This window comes from Macaca mulatta, chromosome 8 (assembly GCF_049350105.2).
Source record: "Macaca mulatta isolate MMU2019108-1 chromosome 8, T2T-MMU8v2.0, whole genome shotgun sequence".
Classification (NCBI taxonomy): domain Eukaryota; kingdom Metazoa; phylum Chordata; class Mammalia; order Primates; family Cercopithecidae; genus Macaca; species Macaca mulatta.
The window spans coordinates 122,861,179-122,881,615 of NC_133413.1; the positions used below are offsets into that span (position 1 = coordinate 122,861,179).

The 20,437-nt window shown below is 33.8% G+C and overlaps 2 protein-coding genes across 2 annotated transcripts in view; one reads left to right on the plus strand and one right to left on the minus strand.

Annotated features, from left to right (window-relative positions):
- Nucleotides 1-20,437, minus strand: part of CSMD3 (CUB and Sushi multiple domains 3) — a 1,224,761-nt gene that overhangs the window by 302,502 nt on the left and 901,822 nt on the right. The gene's annotated exons all lie outside the window — the stretch shown is intronic.
- Nucleotides 16,082-16,507, plus strand: LOC144330552 (large ribosomal subunit protein eL30-like). The gene is given in 2 exon segments (XM_077942747.1): nt 16,082-16,162; nt 16,244-16,507. Coding segments are annotated over 2 exon segments (345 nt in total).

Below are 20,437 nucleotides of genomic sequence, written 5' to 3' on the forward strand. Positions count from 1 at the left end.
ATTAAGTAATATGTCCTTATCAAATCTAGCTTTGCTATGCCCTAGGAAGAAATCAACTGTCCATCTGTATAAGAATTGTAAGAGAACTTTTCACTATAGTTAAAAATGAGTGAATGAATGAATGAATGAAACTGTCATTTGTCATTTCAGTGTATGCTGAAGGTTTATTTATAATATGGTATTATTTTGAAGCCAGGAGATGTTTATGTCAAGTGTGCTATAACAATATTTACATTACATTTTAATTGCTTTAATCTGTTATGAATAATCTACGGTTTGTTCAGGAAAAAAAAACAGATGGCACTAACTACTACAAAATATAACTGAGTTCTCATTATTGCTACTGTAAATATACTTCTCACTTATTTTATCTTTGCTTCCATCTAATTGGAGATATAATTTCATTAGAAATATGGGAATATAATTTCGTTAGAAATATGCACTTCACTTAATATAGATTTCACAAGCCTAGCTGGTGCATATGTAGTTTTCAACTGAAATATGGATGATTACTTGAAGTCAGAGATAAGTTGAACTACCATTGTGGTGACAAAAGCAAAACAAACAAACAAACAAACAAACACTCCAGTTTTCTTATTGCATTGCTTGGTATAACAAAGAATAAATATACTGAAATCACTCGTAAGTTCTTATGTGTCCTTTCTGTTCAGGAAATCAAGTTTTTGGTATAAACTTGTTTATTTCAAGACCTTTCAAAGAAGAAAAATCTTGGATTTCATACAGTTGGATGAGTAATGATATCAGAAGCAGGAGACTTAGACTTAGTGCACCATATTAAGAAAAGATGCTAATCCCTGGTATTAGTTCCCTGAATCTTTCCTGCCTCATCTGTAAAACTGGCCTAGGGGTGGGGCGCGGTAGATCAGGCCTGTAATCCCAGTACTTTGGGAGGCCGAGGAGGGCAAATTACGAGGTCAGGAGATTGAGACCATCCTGGCTAACACGATGAGAAACCCTGTCTCTACTAAAAGTACAAAAATTTAGCCGGGCGTGATGGCAGGCACCTGTAGTCCCAGCTACTCAGGAGGCTGAGGCAGGAGAAAGGCGTGAACCCGGGAGGTGGAGCTTGCAGTGAGCCAAGCTCAAACCACTGCACTCCAGCCTAGGCAACAGAGTGAGACTCTATCTCAAAACAACAACAACAACAACAAAAAACTAAAAAAACACAAAAAACTTGGTCTAGGAATATTTCATCTGTTTTATTTAGAATCAGACAAAATATTAAATTTTTATTCTAACAATTACATTCACAATTCTATGAAAATATAATTCTGAAATAAAAAAAGACAAGTAGATTTTAATATGCACTGTATAGGTTTTTTAAGAAGTAATTTTATATTTTTTGCAGTGTGTCAGGAGACTTAGCAAGGTCATGGTCCAAATTTGGTATTCACAATTTCTTACATCCCTCTCTTTCAGCTTTATTCCCTTATATTTTTCTATTGGCTAAAAATGACACTGTATTCTCCACTTCACTATCTATAAGAAAACCAAGATGGGTAATGGGAATACTTAACCTGTGAGAAAAATCCCATCCAGAGTCAAATCAATCAGAAAATATTTGAAATGCAGATGGTAACCTAGAGGTGGATTTCACCCTGGAGAATTTTGCCCTTGATTGAGCCCTTGCTTTGTACATGATCCATCAATTTTATAAAGAATGTTCAACATCATTATTAGGCCCACATTCTGCCAGCTACTCAGAAATGTGGCTATCTTTAGAATTTCATTATGTTACTAAGGATACATCTAATGATATGGCAAGTCAGGTTAAAGTTGATGGCAGCATGACAGACACATTCCCGTCAACCCAGGAGAGAAACAAAGCTGCTTAATGCATGGTATGGAAAAGAAACCTCAAAACCAGTGTTGTAATACACTTCCAAGTATATAGAAATCTCTTTTTTAAAAATGCATATGCATTTATTTATTATACCAAATAATTATTGAACCAGGTATCATGCTTGATTTTGGAGATATTGACAGGAACAACACAGCCCTGCTTTCATAGATTCTTATGCTCTAGGATGCTTACAAAAGTGAGGGTACAATCAATGATATGTTTTGTGGAATCAAAGGCCTGTTAGCTTGAAGACTGTCAAAAGGATCTGTACAAGAAACTCATTTCACATCCAAAGATTATAGAAAAGTATATGAGTCGATTTGAAATAGAATTCTAGTATATGGAGATGACCAATATAAGTAAAAAAAAAAGAAATTATGTAAAAATGGTTTCACATTACTTCTAACTGACAGTATACAGTATTTGTGTGCTTTTAGTTTTACATTTTTACAAAATTTACCCATTCAATCAGATTCATTAAATATTTACTAAGTACCAAGTACCATATGCCGTGCCAAGTTATGGGGACACACATATCAAGGATGACATTCTTACCCTTTAGGGAACACAGGCTAAGAGGAGAGTAGATGCAAAAATAGTTTTCAAATAGTAACATGTGTATCAAAATCTGAGGACTTTGTTATTGAAACTGAAAAAATTGTTAAGCATGAAACAAGAAGCAAAAACTAAATAAAATTAAATAATTATAATATGTATTGAGTAACATAATTGATATTATATTGATGCATGTCTCAAAATAGTTATCTATACAAAACTATTTTAAAAATAAAATAATTTCTAAAAAATTAAAATGACATATCTGTGTACAAAAGCATCTTCTTTATGCGAATTTCCTGAATATTAAAATAACATGCAAAATAATCATTTGTGTTACACATTTTCATTCTTTAATTGGTTTCTTAGCCACATTTAATGCCTTTTTTACTATGTTTTCTAAAGAATGTGTTTTTTCAATATATTCTTATTTTTATTAGTATTGCTAGAAACATTTTTATATATTTTAAACTGTCGGTAGCTCAACTGATGTCATCATAAGCCATACTATTTTTAATTGAGAAAATTTCCTCTTTATTTTATTTTTTTTTTATTTTTATTATTTTTTTTTTTTTTGAGACGGAGTCTCGCTGTGTCCCCCAGGCTGGAGTGCAGTGGCACGATCTCGGCTCACTGCAAGCTCCGCCTCCCGGGTTCACGCCATTCTCCTGCCTCAGCCTCCTGAGTAGCTGGGACTACAGGCGCCCACTACCACGCCTGGCTAATTTTTTGTATTTTTAGTAGAGACGGGGTTTCACCGTGGTCTTGATCTCCTGACCTTGTGATCCGCCCGCCTCGGCCTCCCAAAGTGCTAGGATTACAGGCGTGAGCCACCGCGCCCGGCGAAAATTTCCTCTTTATAGGTGTTAAGCTACCTGGTAAGCTTAGGGTTAATTCTCTGAAATGAAGAAAAATTTCCATTTAATTTTTATTTTCATTAAGCAATATGTAAACATTTCAGCTCAAATATTTTCACATGTATTGAATTTTAACTTCTTTTCAGAATACATTTTTTGACACACTTTTATAATATGAAACTTGTCAAACAAGTTTTCTAAAATTATAATTTTTTGAAATATTTATCTACAAGCTGTATAATTATATACAAAATAAATTTTATAAATACAATTTTATTTATATATAATTTATATTAAATAAACATTTTCTTAACTTTATTCTATCCCAGAATAAAGTGGACATGTAATCCAATTAAAAATAACTATCAAAAGATCCTTTCTTCAACAAGTCAAGGCATACTAAAATATTAAAGATTGAAATTTTCATTCTTTTAAAGAAATCACACTTAAATGTCTTCCTGTTTATTGTTTTCAATAATTGCTATTTACTTAAAATTCTAAAAGCTGAAGATTGTTAGCACTCTACTAACTGAACACTTTAAGATTTTCAATGGATTTTAATGAATAGCTATCAAAATGTAAAGGTTTTATTTTCAAAATCATTCAGTATCATAGTAGGGCATTTTGGTTTATTTGCAAAATAGTACTTCAAAAAACTCAAACCTTTCTAGGACTTATTGACAATGATCAGGATAAAGAGAACATGGCACTGGCATATTATATTCTTTCATTAATTTTTTGAATCAGCTTTATTTTCTCTCTCTCTCACTCTCTCTCTGTGTCTCTCACAACCACACCCAGAAACACACACCACTTAGCTCAATTATTTCAATTACATGTAAAATATTTGTATATTTTAACAACAGTTCTATTGTGATGGGTAAATATTACAATTTTATTGGTTGCAGTTATGAATTCTGTGTTCATAACAACCAATTCCTAGTACATTTCTGTTTTTTAATTTTGTAAGAGATTTGTTTTTATTATGAGGTTATGTACCACCAAAATTTACATTTGTATTTTATCACAAAATAAATAATTTTATCTTTAATATTAAATTTTAATTTGTGGCCTTTGCTCCCTTTCAAATATTTAAAAGATTTTAAATATTAAGTTTATAGTTTTTTAAAAAGGGTTGTGATGTTTATAACATATGTAAAAGTAAGATAAATGAAAACATGCCCCAAAGACCTGAAGGAGGAAATGGAAATACACTATTAGAAGGTTCTTACATTATATGTGAGGTGGTATTATATTATTTAATGATAGGTTTGTCTATTTGACATATGACAGGTTTTCATAAGCTAAAGATACACGTTACAAGTGTTAGAGCAAATGCTTTCCTTTCCTCCCAAAAGAGGTATAGCTAATAAGCTAACAGAAGAGAAAAAATGATGGTAAAATAAAAGGAACAATTAACAGGTGGATTCAATTTTATATATATATATATATATATATATATATATATATATATATAGCAATATGGTAGACAAAGTTTGATCAAGTGAATAATTGTACTAAACATAAATGGTCTAATGCTTAAAAGACTCCAACTAAGGGATAGAGATTTTCAAACTATAAAACATCAAGATGCAACCATAAGCTATTTACTAGTAGTCTACTTTAAATATAAAGACACTGGTAACTTAAAAGTAAAAGGATGCTAAAAGGCAGAACATGCCACACTAATCATAGGATATACATATAGACAAAGTAAATTTTAACACAGGAAAATTACCAGAGAAAAAGAGAGAGATTTCATATCAATAAAAGAATCAAAAAAGGTTAAAAAAAACCCCATAGTATCCAAAATGTATGCAGCTCATAACATATCTTCAAACTGCATGAAGCAAAAAATAAAAGTAAAAGATGAAAAGAATAGACAAATGTGAAACTGCACTGGGGCATTTTAACACTTTTCTTGAGTAGTTGATAAAATAAGTGAGCAGGAAGTAATGATAGTGAATAATTAACACTATCAACAAAATTGATACTTATAAAACACTGCAAAAACTATGGGAATACACTTTTTTTAGGTAGGTGCACAAGGTTTTTTTTTTTTTTTTTTTTTTAACATGCTGGGCTATGGTTTTCTCAGTAAAACAAGCTTCAGTAAATTTGTTTGTTTGTTTATTTTTTTTGTTTATTTATTTTGAGACAGAGTCTTGCTCTGTCACCCAGGTTAGAGTGCAGTGGCACGATCTCGGCTCACTGTAAGCTCCGCCTCCCAGGTTCACGCCATTCTCCTGCCTCAGCCTCCGGAGTAGCTGAGACTACAGGCGCCCACCACCACGCCCGGCTAATTTTTTGTATTTTTAGTAGAGACAGTGTTTCATATGTTAGCCACGATGGTTTTGATCTCCTGACCTCGTGATCCACCCGCCTCGGCCTCCCAAAGGGCTGAGATTACAGGCGTGAGGCACCGCACCCGGCCTAAGTCTCAGTAAATTTAAAAATAATAAAATACTAATTTTAACTGAATTTATAATATATGTTTAACTTTAACACAATCAACTGTCAAAGACTTTGACATCATGAAATGAACACAAAAATAAAACTTGCATTGGAATTTAAGTATTTGAGGCAATCAATGTTACTGATTCTCTAATTGACGCAATTGACGTGACTCATATAAAAATAGATTTATTCAACTATTTGTGAAGTTCTGCTAAGGGAGTTGGTGTATTAACACTCTTCTTACATTCTCAGAAGATAATTTAGAATACAATGTGATGAAATTAGTATAGTAGAGTTTTCATTTCACCTAAATACAAAGTCCTCCTTTTTAAAACACGTTTGTGTCTTCTGGTTTTCACATCATCAGTGAAAACACTATGGTCCTCATGTATGTTAACATACCCTGTATGCAAGTTGCAAGTTCATCACCACTTTTTAAAAAGAAAATTTAATTGAGTTTTTTTGTAGTGTGCAGACATTATTAGCAGTTTGTACATAATCCTTAATATAAATATTAAAAATCTAAAAATCTTGTAGCTAATCCAAACATCTATTCCAATGATTTATCATCTTAAAGTTTGTAGGCAATTTACTCATAAAAAAGAATACCAAGTAATAATATCTTAAAATAACTAGTTATACACTCTTAGGTCTAAAGTCCCAACATATACCAAGATTTAAAGACAGAAAACCAGGATTCAAACACAGTAAATTCTTCAATTAAAATATCCCATTCTTCATAACACACTAGCAAGTAATTAGGAAAGAAAAACCTATTACTAACAAAGATATCGTGATGCTAGTGATAAATTGAATACCAAGGAGCACTTTAATTTAGGAAATAATTCCAATAAAAAGAACATGACAAGTGACATCAGTATGATGGCAAAGTAGAAAATCCTGTACACTCTACCCCCCAAAAAACACAAATTTGGGAACAAATCATCAACAAATTTCCTTTATGAGAAATCCAGAAACTAAATGAAAGGCTCCTGCAGCCCAGGTGAATGTGAAACCAGACTGACCAAAACTAGAAGAGAGATCCAGAACACCCTCTCGCCAGAATCCCCACCACTGGCACAGTGCTATATAATCAGGAAGAGATTCATTCCTTCCTTCTTCCAGCTTCTCCCGGAGGAGAAAGGGCTTGGTTTCCACATGCATCACCTCAACGATTCCAAGAGGGCTCTGCAAAGGTCTGGCTTCTGTCTTGCCAGTCTTGGATCTCTGATGGGACCAGCACAGTATATTAGCTGGGGAAAACAAAGATGGGGAAAACAAGCTTCCCTGCTGCTCAGATGTCCCAAGTCTTCTTTGTGCTCAGCATAACATGAGCAGCAACAACAACCACAAACAAACAAACAAACAAACAAAAATTAGCTCTCAGCTTCTCTCTGAGAAGAAAATGAGTTTATCTGAGCATCCAATGCCCCAACTTTGCCAGGACTGCCCAAAGAACTGGCAACTATTTGCCAGTCTTACAACTCTAACTGGTCTGCCACAAATAAGGGATAATGGAAATAGTGATTTGGACGGGTAGATGTCATAGTTTCCCCCAGTGGGTCAGCACAGACCAAACACGCAAAAAGCACAGCTAGTGGGGTACAGTGGCTCACACCTATAATCCAAGTACTTTGAATATTTGAAAGGCCGAGTTCAGGAGTTCAAGATCAGCCTGAACAGCATGGCAAAACCACATCCCCACAAAAAATACAAAAATTAGCCAGCAGAGTGGTGCATGTCTATAGTCTCAGCTACTGAAAAGGCTGCGGCAGAAGGATCAATTTGAGCCTGGGAGGTTGAAACTGCTGTGCATTGTGAGTATGCCACTGCACTACAGCCTGGGTGATAGAACAAGACTCTGTCTCAAAAAAACAAACCAACAAAACCCATCTGTCTGTTTCTCCTTGTAAAGAGAAACAGTTTTTGGTAGAAACTGTAGAATCTCTGGCCAGGTTGATTGATGGTGGTCTTCTCTGGTACAAGCAGAGTCTGGGCAGACGGGATGCAGTGTGTGTAATTGGATAATACACATACGCCAATGCAGAGCATCAAGGAAAATTAAGAATCAAAAAAATAATTCAAACAAAGGAATAAGATAAATCTCCAGACAACAACCTTAACAAAATGAAGTTATACAATTTATCTGACAGAAAAGTCAAAATAACTATCATAAAGATGCCCACAAGGGTCAAGAGAATCATGTATGAACAAAATGAGAATTTCAACAGACAGACAGAAAATATAAGAAAGTACCAAACAGAAATCATGGGACTGAAGAACACAATAACTGAAGTGAAAAATAACTAGTGAGGTTCAGCAGCAGACTAGATCGAGCTAATAAAAGGACCAGCAACTCAAGGAGACATCATTAAAAATAATTCAGTCAAATGGGCAAAAACTAGAAGCATTCCCTTTGAAAACTGGCAAAAGACAGGGATGCCCTCTCTCACCACTCCTGTTCAGCATAGTGTTGGAAGTTCTGGCTAGGGCAATCAGGCAGGAGAAAGAAATAAAGGGTAATCAATTAGGAAAAGAGGAAGTCAAATTGTCCCTGTTTGCAGATGACATGATTGTATATTTAGAAAACCCCATCATCTCAGCCCAAAATCTCCTTAAGCTGATAAGCGACTTCAACGAAGTCTCAGGATAAAAAATCAATGTGCAAAAATCACAAGCATTCCTATACAGCAATAACAGAGAGTTCATGAGTGAACTCTCGTTCAGAACTGCTACAAAGAAAATAAAATAGCTAGGAATCCAACTTACAAAGGATGTGAAGGATCTCTTCAAGGAGAACTACAAACCACTGCTCAACAAAATGAAAGAGGATACAAACAAATGGAAGAACATTCCATGCTCACGAATAGGAAGAAGCAATATTATGAAAATGGCCATACTGCCCAAGGTAATATATAGATTCAATGCCATCCCCATTAAGCTACCAATGACTTTCTTCACAGAATTGGAAAAAACTACTTTAAAGTTCATATGGAAACAAAAAAAAAGAGTCCGCATCGCCAAGACAATCCTAAGTCAAAAGAGCAAAGCTGGAGGCATCACGCTACCTGATTTCAAACTATACTACATAGCTACAGTAACCAAAACAGCATGGTACTGGTACCAAAACAGAGATATAGACCAATGAAACAGAACAGAACCCTCAGAAATAATACCACACATCTACAACCATCTGATCTTTGACAAACCTGACAAAAACAAAAAATGGGGAAAGGATTCCCTGTTTAATAAATGGTGGTGGGAAAACTGGTTAGCCGGCTATATGTAGAAAGCTGAAACTGGATCCCTTCCTTACACCTTATACAAAAATTAATTCAAGATGGATTAAAGACTTTGATGTTAGACCTAAAACCATAAAAATCCTAGAAGAAAACCTAGGCAATACCATTCAGGACATAGGCATGGACAAGGACCTCATGACTAAAACACCAAAAGCAATGGCAACAAAAGCCAGAATTGACAAATGGGATCTGATTAAACTAAAGAGCTTCTGCACAGCAAAAGAAACTACCATCAGAGGGAACAGGCAACCTACAGAATGGGAGAAAATTTTTACAATCTAGCCATCTGACAAAGGGCTAATATCCAGAATCTACAAAGAACTTAAACAAATTTACAAGAAAAAAATCAAATAACCCCATCAAAAAGTGGGCAAAGGATATGAACAGACACTTCTCAAAAGAAGACATTTATGCAGCCAACAGACACATGAAAAAATGCTCATCATCACTGGCCATCAGAGCAATGCAAATCAAAACCACAATGAGATACCATCTCACACAGGTTAGAATGGCAATCATTAAAAAGTCAGGAAACAACAGGTGCTGGAGAGGATGTGGATAAATAGAAACACTTTTACACTGTTGGTGGGACTGTAAACGAGTTCAACCATTGTGGAAGACAGTGTGGCGATTCCTCAAGGATCTATAACTAGAAATACCATTTGACCCAGCCATCCCATTACTGGGTATATACCCAAAGGATTATAAATCATGCTGCTCTAAAGGCACGTGCACATGTATGTTTATTGTGGTACTATTCACAATAGCAAAGACTTGGAACCAACCCAAATGTCCATCAATGATAGACTGGAGTAAGAAAATGTGGCACATATACACCATGGAATACTATGCAGCCATAGAAAAAGGATGAGTTCATGTCCTTTGTAGGGATATGGATGAAGCTAGAAACCATTCTAAGCAAACTATCGCAAGGACAGAAAACCAAACACCGCATGTTCTCACTCATAGGTGAGAATTGAACAATGAGAACACTTGGACACAGAGTGGGGAACATCACACACTGGGGCCTGTAGTGGGGTGGGGAGAGGGGACAGGGATAGCATTAGGAGATATACCTAATGTAAATGATGAGTTAATGGGTGCAGCACACCAACATGACACATGTATGCATATGTAACAAACCTGCACATCGTGCACATGTACCCTAAAACTTAAAAGTATAATAAAATAAATAAATAAATAATAAAATTAATTCAATCAAAAGAGCAAAAAGAACGAAATAATGAAAAAGTGAAGAAATCTTAAGGCTCACAATTTAGGGACCAATATTTACATTAGGAGAGTGTCAGAAGGAGAAGAGAAAAAGAAAAAAAACAAAATAGTTTACTCAAGCAAATAATAGCTAAAATCTTCCCAAATCTGGAGAATGAAATGAACATCCAGACCCAAGAACTCCAAAGAACACCAAATAAGAGTAACCTAAAGAAATCCACACTGAGACACATTACAAGCAAATTGTCAATAGTCATTAAAGACAAAGAAAACATTTTGAAAGCAGAAAGAGAAAAAGAACTTGTCACATATAAGGGGAAGCTCCCTAAGAGTAGCTATTTCAGCAGAAGCTTTGGAGACCATAAAGGAGGGTGATGGTATATTTAAAATGTGAAAAGAAAAAATAGCCTACCACCGTACATGGCCAAACTGTCTTTCAAAAATGAAGGACAGAAAAAGACTCCCAAACAAAAGTTGAAGGAGCTCATCACCACTAGACATGCCTTACAAGAAATGCTAAGAAAGGTCTTCAATTTGAAATGAAAGGATTCTATATATCAAACATACAACCCAAGAATATATAAAACTCAGTTGAGACTTTGCATTAGAAGTCTGTGTTGATCCTACCACAGTGGAACACAGCATTTGGCAGAATTCCAAAGCCCTTGACTCTGGGCCAGTACCCACAGAGGGAATATTTATTCTCACACCAGGCAGGACAGAAATCTGTAGCCACAGTCACAGCAAAAGGGCTTAAGCCCTAGCTGACTGAAATGGTCTTGGGCCTCAAATAAATTTCAGTGGCAGCAATTCTGTAGTGACCATGATCTTTGGGTGAGTCCCAGTGCTGCACTGACCTGGAAGGTTGTGTTATGGTGCAACCCAGAGTGACATCAGCTGCAGGGGCCACAGAAGTGCAGATGTCACCCCTCACCTAACTCCAGGTAGCACAGTGCAGAGACAAAGAGAGAGACGGGACATCTTCCACTTGAGGGAAGGAGAGGGAAGAGTACTGGGGACTTGGCCTTGTAAACTAGCACACTGCCACCACAGCACAACACAGCATGGGGCAGATCCCCAAAGCCCCTGATTTCAGGCCACTGCTTCCATCATTTCTTCTAGATACATTCCATGTCAGAAGGAAATCTGCTACTCTGGCAGGATGGAACAAACCCAAATCTGAGCTAGCTTCACTACCAGCTGATTAAAGTGGCCTGAGGCTATCAATAAACATCAGCAGCCGTCAGGCCGTGATTATGGGCATTGGGTGAGCCTCAGTACTATGCTGGTCTGGAAGGTTGCAGGCTTTGGGTGCAATCCAGCATGATGCCAGTTACAACAGCCACAGGAATGGTCACATCACCCCTTCCCAAACTCCAGGCAGCTGAATATGAAGAGACTCCTGTTTGAGGGAAAGAGAGGAAAGTGAGTGAAGGATCATCCTGGCAACCCAAGAAATTCTCCATGATCTCTCAAAAGTCCATCAGAAATAAGTACATAAAAGTCCACAAGATAGTTACAGTGTAATTGGACTTAGAATATTCTCTAGTACTGAAACAGCTGAGGTGACTACAAGCTTGGGGAACTCAATAATAAATCCTGTTTGAATTTTTGAAACGTTTTCTGAAGAAGGATGGGTACTAACAAGGCCAGACTGTGAAGACTGAAATAACTAACTCTATAATGCCCAGACATTGATTGACACATGTCAAGAAGTCTCAAGAACATTCAAGAAAATATGATCTAACCAAACAGACTAAGTCACCAGTGATTAACCTTGGAGTGACTGAGATGTGCAACCTTTTGGTGAATTCAAAACAGCTAATTTGAGGAAGCTCAATGAACTTCCAGAAACTCAGATAATCAATTTAGAAGTTTATTCGAGAAATTATATATATATGTGTGTGTGTGTGTGTGTGTGTGTAAAATTTAAAAAATCAAATAGAAACCTACAAACCTACAGATGAAAAATACAATTGATGAACTGATGAATGCAAAAATGCATCAGAGTGTCTCAACAGCAGAATTGATTAAGCAGAGGAAATAATTCATGACCTGGAAGACAGGCTATTTGAAAATATACAATCAAAGGATTAAGAAGAATAAAGAAGGCTTACAAGATTTAGAAAACGGCTTCAAGAAGGCAAATCTAAGTGTCATTGGACTTAAAAAAGGAGTGAGAGGTAGGGATACAAAGTATATTCAAAGAAATGATAACAGAGAACATTCCAAATTTAGAGAAAAATATGACTATACAGGTACAAAAAGGTCAAAGATCACAAAGCAGAGTCAACCAAAATAACACTATCCCAGGGCACATAATAATCAAACTCTCAAATGTCAAGGACAAAGAGGATTCTACAAACAGCAAAAGCAAAGCAAATAACATATAAATGAGCTACGATTTGGCAGTAGACTTCTCAGCAAGCTATGAGAGAGTATCATGGAATATTCAAAGTGCTAAAGGCAAAAAAATTTCTAACCAAGAATATAGTAGTGAGAAAAACTGTCTTTCAAACATGAAGGAGAAATAAAAACTCACAGACAAACAAAAGCTAAGAGACTTCATCATCATAACTGTCTTATAAGAAATGCTAGTGGGAGTCCTTCTATCTGAAAGAAAGGGATGTTAATATACAGCAAGAAATCATCTGAAAGTATAAAACTCACTGATAAAATTAAGTACAAAGACAAATTCAGAATATTCTAATACTGTAATCATGGTGTGTAACACTTGTATCTTTAGTCTGAAGACGAAAAGACACATCTATCAAAAATAATAACTATAACAATTTGTTATGAGATAGACAATATGGAAATATATAAATTGATACAACAAAAAGCCTAAATATGGAAAGCAGTAGGAAATCAAAATGCAGGGCTTTATAGATTTTTCTTTGCTTGTTTCTATGCTTTTCTCTGCCACCAAACTTAAGTAGCTATTAGTTTAAAATAACTTGTTACAACTAAAAGATTTTCTTTGTAAGCCACACAGTAATCACAAAACATAGGCTTATAATAGAGACAGTAAAAATAAAAAGCAAGGGATTCAAACATACTACCTTTGTGGTTAAGAAAATCATTTAACTCATTACTTGTTATTGGTCTATTCAAGTTTTCTATTTCTTCATGGATCAATTTTGGTAGATTTATGAGTCCAGAAATTTGTGGTTAAGAAAATCAGTTAACCACAAAGGAAGTGAAGAAGAAAGAAAAAGAGGAGTTATAAAATAACCAGAAAAAAAGTAACAAAATGGCATTAGTAAGTCCTTATCTATCAATAATGGCATTGAATGTAAATTGACTCAATTTTTAATTGAAAAACAAAGTGGCTGAATGAATTAAAAAATAAGACCCAAATTCATGCTGCCTGGAAGGAACATATTCATCTATAAGGACATGCATATATTGAGTGTGAAGGTATGAAAAAGGTATTTTATGCAAAGGGAAACCAAAAAAGAGCAAGAGTAGCTATACTTAGATAAAATAGATGGCAAGTCAAAAAACTAGAGATACAAAGGAAGTTATTATATAATAATGAAGGGCTCAATTTATCAAGAGGGCATAACAATCATAAATATATATGTACCCAATATCAAAGTGCCCAAATATTTAAAGGAGATATTAATACAGCTAAAGGAAGAGAGAAAGAACAATACAATAATAGTGGGGGACTTCAACACTCCACAATCAGCAATGGATAGATTATCCAGACAGAAAATCAACAAAGAAACATTGGAATAAAACTACACTGCACACCAAATGGACCTACTTGACATCTTTACAAAAGATTGTATCCGGCTGCTGCAGAGTATACATACTTCTCATTAGTACCAGGAACATTCTCTGGGATAGAGCATAGGTTATGCCACAAAGCAAGTCTTGACAAATCCCAAAATATTTGAATCGTATAAGTATCTTTTCTGACTATAATGGAATAAAACCAGAAATCAAAGACAAAAGAAACATTAGAAATTGTATAAATAACATGGAAATTAAATGACATGATCCTGAACAACCAATGGGTCAATGAAGAAATTAAGAAGGAGATTAAAATATTTCTTGAAAAAAGGAAATATAAACAAAACACCCCAAATAAACCTAAAATATACAACAAAATCAGTACCAATTTATAGCAGGAAATACCTATAAAAAAAGTAGAAAGACTTCAAATTAACAATCTGATGCACCTCAAAGAGCTAGAAAACAATGACAAATCAAACCCCAAATTAGCAGAAGGAAAGAAGGAATAAAGATCAGAACAGAAAAAAAAAAAAAAAGGGGGTGAAAAAACACACAAAGTATAAAATGAAAACTCTTTTTTTGAAAAAATAAACTAAATTAACAATTTTTTCTTAGCTAGACTAAGAGAAAGGACAGAAGACTCAGATAAAAATCACAGGCAAAAAATGAGAGATTAAAACTGATACCACAGAAACACGAGGAATTATTAAAGACTATTATGAAGAAGAATACACAAAAAAATGGGAAAACCTAGAAGAAGTACACAAATCTTTGGACACATAAATCTACCAAAATTGATCCATGAAGAAATAGAAAACTTGAACAGACCAATAACAAACAATGAGTTGAAAGTGGTAAAAAAAAAAAAAAAAAAAAAGAAAGAAAGAAAAAAGGCTCCCATTGATGAAAAACTCAGGACCAAATGGATTCACTGCTAAATTCCACCAAACATTTAAAGAAGACCTAATACCAATTCTAATCACACTATTTCAAAGAATTGAAGAGGAAGTATACTTCCAAACTCATTCTATGAGGCCAATTTACTCTGATATCAAAATCAAAGATACAGCAGAAAAAGGAAACAAAGAGTCTCAACCAAATACTAGCAAACTGAACACACCACCACATTAAAAAGATCATTTACTGTGATCAAGTGGGATACATTCCTGGGATGCAAATATCATTCAACATATTCAAATCAGTGAGCAGGATACATCTCACTAGCAGAATCATGGATATAAACTATATGCAGCATTTCAACAGATGCTAAAAAAAAAAAAAAAAAAAAAAAAAGAAAAAGAAAAAAAGCTGTCAACAAAATTCAGCATCCCTTACTGATAACAGTTCTCAACAAACTGGTTATGGAAGGAATATATCTCAAAATAACAAAGGCCATATATAACAAACCAACAGCTAACCTCATACTAAATGGAGAAATGTTAATAACCTTTTTTTCTAAGATCTGGAACAAGACAAGGCCAAGAATGACCACTTTTATAACTTTTATTCATTATAGTACTAAAAGTTCTGCCCAGATCCATTAAATGAGACAAAGAAATAAAAGGCATCTAAATTAGGAAGAAGTAATACTGTCCTTGTGTGCAAATGACATGATCTTATATTTAAAGGAACCTAAAGGTTCAACCAAAATGTTGTTAGAACTTATAAATAAACTCAGTAATGTGGCAGGATGCAAAATCAACATACAAAACTCAGTAGCATTTTTATATGCCAATAACAAACCATATGAAAAAAAATCATGAAATAAATCCCATTTACAATAGCTACAAAATATATAAAATACCTAGAAATAAATTTAACTAAAGGAGTGAAATCTCTCTACAATGAAATTTATAAAACGCTATTAAAAAAATAGGACGCAAGAAAAATGGTAAGACATTTAATGTCCATAGATTGGAAGAATTAATATTTTTATAAGGTCTGTACTACCCAAAGTCATTTACAAATTCAAAGTAATTCCTTTCAAAGTACCAATGACATTTTCTTGCTCCCTGGCCATCTTGGCAGGTGCTCTTGAGTGGGGCCTGTCCTGCACCTAAGGCAGGAACATGGGGGCCACAAAGAAGAGGAAAACATCACTGGAGTCAATTAACTCTATACTCCAACTTATTATGAAAAGTGGAAAATATAGGCCAATATCCCAGATGAACATAGATGCAAAGAGCCTCAACCAAATACTAGCAAACTGAACACAACAACACATTAAAAAGATGCTAGGATACAAGCCAACTCTGAAGATGATCAGACAAGGCAAAGCAAAATTCATCATCCACTCTAGAAACTGCCTGACTTTGAAGAAATCTGAATTATAGTAACAAGTATTGTTGGCCAAAACTGGTATCCATCACTACAGAGGCAATAATACTGAATTGGGTACAGCATATGGAATATACTACAGACAACACATACTGGCTATCATTAAGCTGGGTGATTCTATCATTAGAAGCATGCCAGAACATTATGGTGAAAAATAAACAATGCAAAATTTTTATTTAATAAAACTTGTCAGAGTTCATTTTTTGTTAAAAAAAATTACTAATGCCACTCTTCAGAGAAAATTTTTTAAAAATTCTAAAATTCCTATGGAATGACAAAAGATCCTGAATAATTAAAGCAATTGGAGCAAAGAGAATAAAGATAGCTTGGGGGCATCAAGCTATCTGACTTTAAAATATACTGCAAAGTTATAGTAAACAAGACAGTGTGATAAAAATAGACATATAGACGAATGGAAGAGGAAAAATAACTCAGAAATAAATCCATATATCTACAGCCAACTCATTTTTACAAATACACTGTGAAAGGACTTCAATAAATGGTGCTGCAGAAATTGGATATCCACACGTAGAAGAATAAAACTAGACCCCTATCTCTCACCATATGCAAAACTAAAATCAAAATAGGTTAAGACTTAAATGTAAGTCCTTAATCTATGAAACTACCAGAAGAAAACATTGGGAAATACTTCAGGACATTAGTTCTGGCAAATACTTTGCATAAGACCTCAAAATACAGACAATACAAGCAAAACTAAATGAACGTGATTATATCAAACTAAACAGCTTCTGTAAAGCAAAGTAAATAATCAACAAAGTGAAGAGATAACCTGCAGAATGGGAGAACATATTTGCTAACTATCCATCTGACAAAGGATTAATAACCAGAATACGTAAGGAACTAAAACAACTCAATAGCAAAAAAACATAGCAAAACAAACCAAAACAAAAAAGAAACCCACAAATAATTCAATTAATAATTGAACAAATGCTTTGAATAGGCATTTTTCAAAATAAGACATACAAATAGCCACCAGGTAAATAAAAAAATGTTTAACATCACTAATCATCAGGGAAATATGAATCAAAACCACAACAAGATATTATCACACACCAGTTAAAATGGCTACTATCAAGACAGAAAATAACATGCTGACAAAGATATAAAAAAAAAAAAAAAAGAGGGAATGCTCATGCACTGTTGGTGTGAATGTTAATTAATGCAGCAACTATATAAAATAGTACGAAGTTTCCCTTAAAACCTAAAAATACAACTACCACATGATCCAGCATTCCCACTGCTGAGTATTTACCCAAAAGAAAGAAAATTAGTATATCAAAGAGATAATTGCACGTCCATGTTTATTGCAACCCTATTCACAGTAACCAAGGTATTCAATCAACTATTATTTGATGAGTGGATAAAGAAAATGTGGTGTATATACACAATGGAATGTTACTCAGTCACAGGGCGGTGGGGAAACATAAAAACATGTCACAGTAACATTGGTGGAACTAGAGGACATTATGTTAAGTGAAATAAGCCAGCCACAGAATGACAAATATTGCATGTTTTCACTTATATATGGAAGCTAACAAAAAATTGATCTCTTGGATGTAGTGAGTCAAATGGTGGTTACCAGATACTGGGGATTGTAGCATTCCAATGGGATGAAGAGGGTACAAAAATACAGTTATATAGAAGGCACAAGTTCTATTGTTCAACAGCACAGAAGACTGATGATAGTTAATAAGAACTTATTTTATATTTCAAAATAGCTAGAAGAGAATATTTAAAATGTACAACACAAAGAAATGATAAATGTTTGATATAATGAATATTCCAATTACTATTATTTGATAATTACATACTGTATGCATGTATCAAAATATCCCTTGTACCCCATAAATATGTACAACTATTACATATCAATAAAATAGAGAAATAGAAAATATCTCAAGACAAATGAAACAAAAACAAAATATGCCAAAATGCATGGGAAACAGAAAAAACAGGATTATGTAAGAAGTTCATAGCAATAAACATCTACATAAAAAGGAAAAATGTCTCAAATAAATAACCTAACTTTATACTTCAAGGAACTAGAAGAACAAAGAAGCTCACAGTTAGCAGAAGGAAGGAAATAATCAAGATTAAAGAAAATAGAAAAACAAAATAGAAAATAGAAAAACAATTAAAAAATAAAACTAAAGTTGGCTTCTTGAAAATCTCAACACAATTGAGATTCCCTTAGCTATTCTAAGAAAAATGAGGTAAGACTAAAATAAATAAAATCAGAAAAGAAAGAATAGTGCTACAGACATAAGAGAGTACATTGAACAATTATATGATAACAAGCTGGATAATTTAGAAAAAAAAAAGTGGATAAATTTATAGAAATATACAGGCTATCAAGACTAAATCATAAGAAATAGAAAGCCTGAACAGACTCATTACTAATAGGGCCACTTAAGCAGTATTTTAAAATCTCCCAACAAAGAAAAGCCCATGACCAGATGACTTCACTGGTGAATTCTACCAAATATTTAAATAAGAATTAATTTCTATCCTTCTCAAACTCTTCTCACCCTTCTCAAACTCTTCCCACCCAACCCCACAAATTGAAACAAACAAAACAAAACCAAAAACAAACAAACAAAACATTTCCAAACTCATTTTGTAAAGGCAATATTCCCTGATACCAAAGCCAGAAAAATACACCACAAGAAAAAAAAAAAAAAAAAAAAAAAAAAAAACTAGAGATCAATATTTCTGAAGAATATATGTGCGAAAATCCTCAACAAAATACTAGTAAACTAAATCCAACAGCATATTAAAATGTTAAAAGGATCACACACAATGTCCAAGTCAGATTTATTCCTGGGACAGATGGATAGTTCAATATATAAAAATCAATTATTTTCATACACCATATTAACAGAATAATGGATTAAGATCACATGATCACATGATAATTTCAATAGATGCAGAAAAGGCATTTGACAAAATTAAATACCTTTTCATGCTAAAAAAAAATCCTCAATGCATTAGGAATAGAAGAAGAAAAATGTTTCAACATAATAAAGGCCATATATCAAAAACCCACAGCTAACATTGTACTGTTTGGAAAAATAAAATAAAAAATAATAAAATAATAAAACCTGAGAACTTTTCCTCCAAGATCAGAAATAAGTTAAGGATGCTCACTTCCCACTCCTATTGAGCATAGTACTGCTAGTCCTGGTCAGAGCAGTTAAGGTAAGAAAAAGAAACAAAAGGCCTCCACACTGAAAAAAAAAAAAAAAAAAAAAAAAATAGGTAAAATAGTATCTGTTGGCAGATGACACAATCTTTTATATAGAAAATCCTAAAGATTTGTTGAAAACACTTGTTGGAACTAATAAATTCAATAAAGTTTCAGGATACAAAATCAACATGCAAAAATCAATTGTGTTTCTACATACACTAACAATGAACTATCTAAAAAGGATACTCAGAAAACTATCTAATTTAAAATAATCTCATAAAGAATAAAATACTCAGAAATAATTTAACTAAGGAGGTGACAGACTTGTATACTGAAAACTATAAAACATTAATGAAAGAAATTAAAGATGCAAACAAATGGAAGAACAGCCTCTGTTCATGGATTATAAATAGAAAAAAATCATTTCTACAATTCACATGAACCCAAAAATAACCTGAATACCAAATCAATTTTGGAGAAGAATAACAAAACAGAAGGCATCAGATCTCCTGATTTCAAATATATATTACCAAAGTACAATAATCAAAACTGCATGGTACTGGCATAAAGAGAGACATATAGAACAATGGAAGAGAATAGAGAGACCAGAAATAAATCTATGAAAGGGTAACAGGTCTGCACCTTAAGACAAGGAAACAAAAAGGTGTGGGAAGATGGGCAGGGATACCAGGAATGCACAAAGGGGAGAGTATAGTTTCCTTGACAAACGTTATTTAGAAAATTGAATATCCACAAGCAAAAAATGAAATTAGTTCCTTATCTTATAGCATACACAAAAATCAACTCAAAATGGATTAAAAGCTTAAACACCAGATCTTAAGCTGTAAAACTTCCAGAAGGAAAAAAAAAAAAAAAAAAG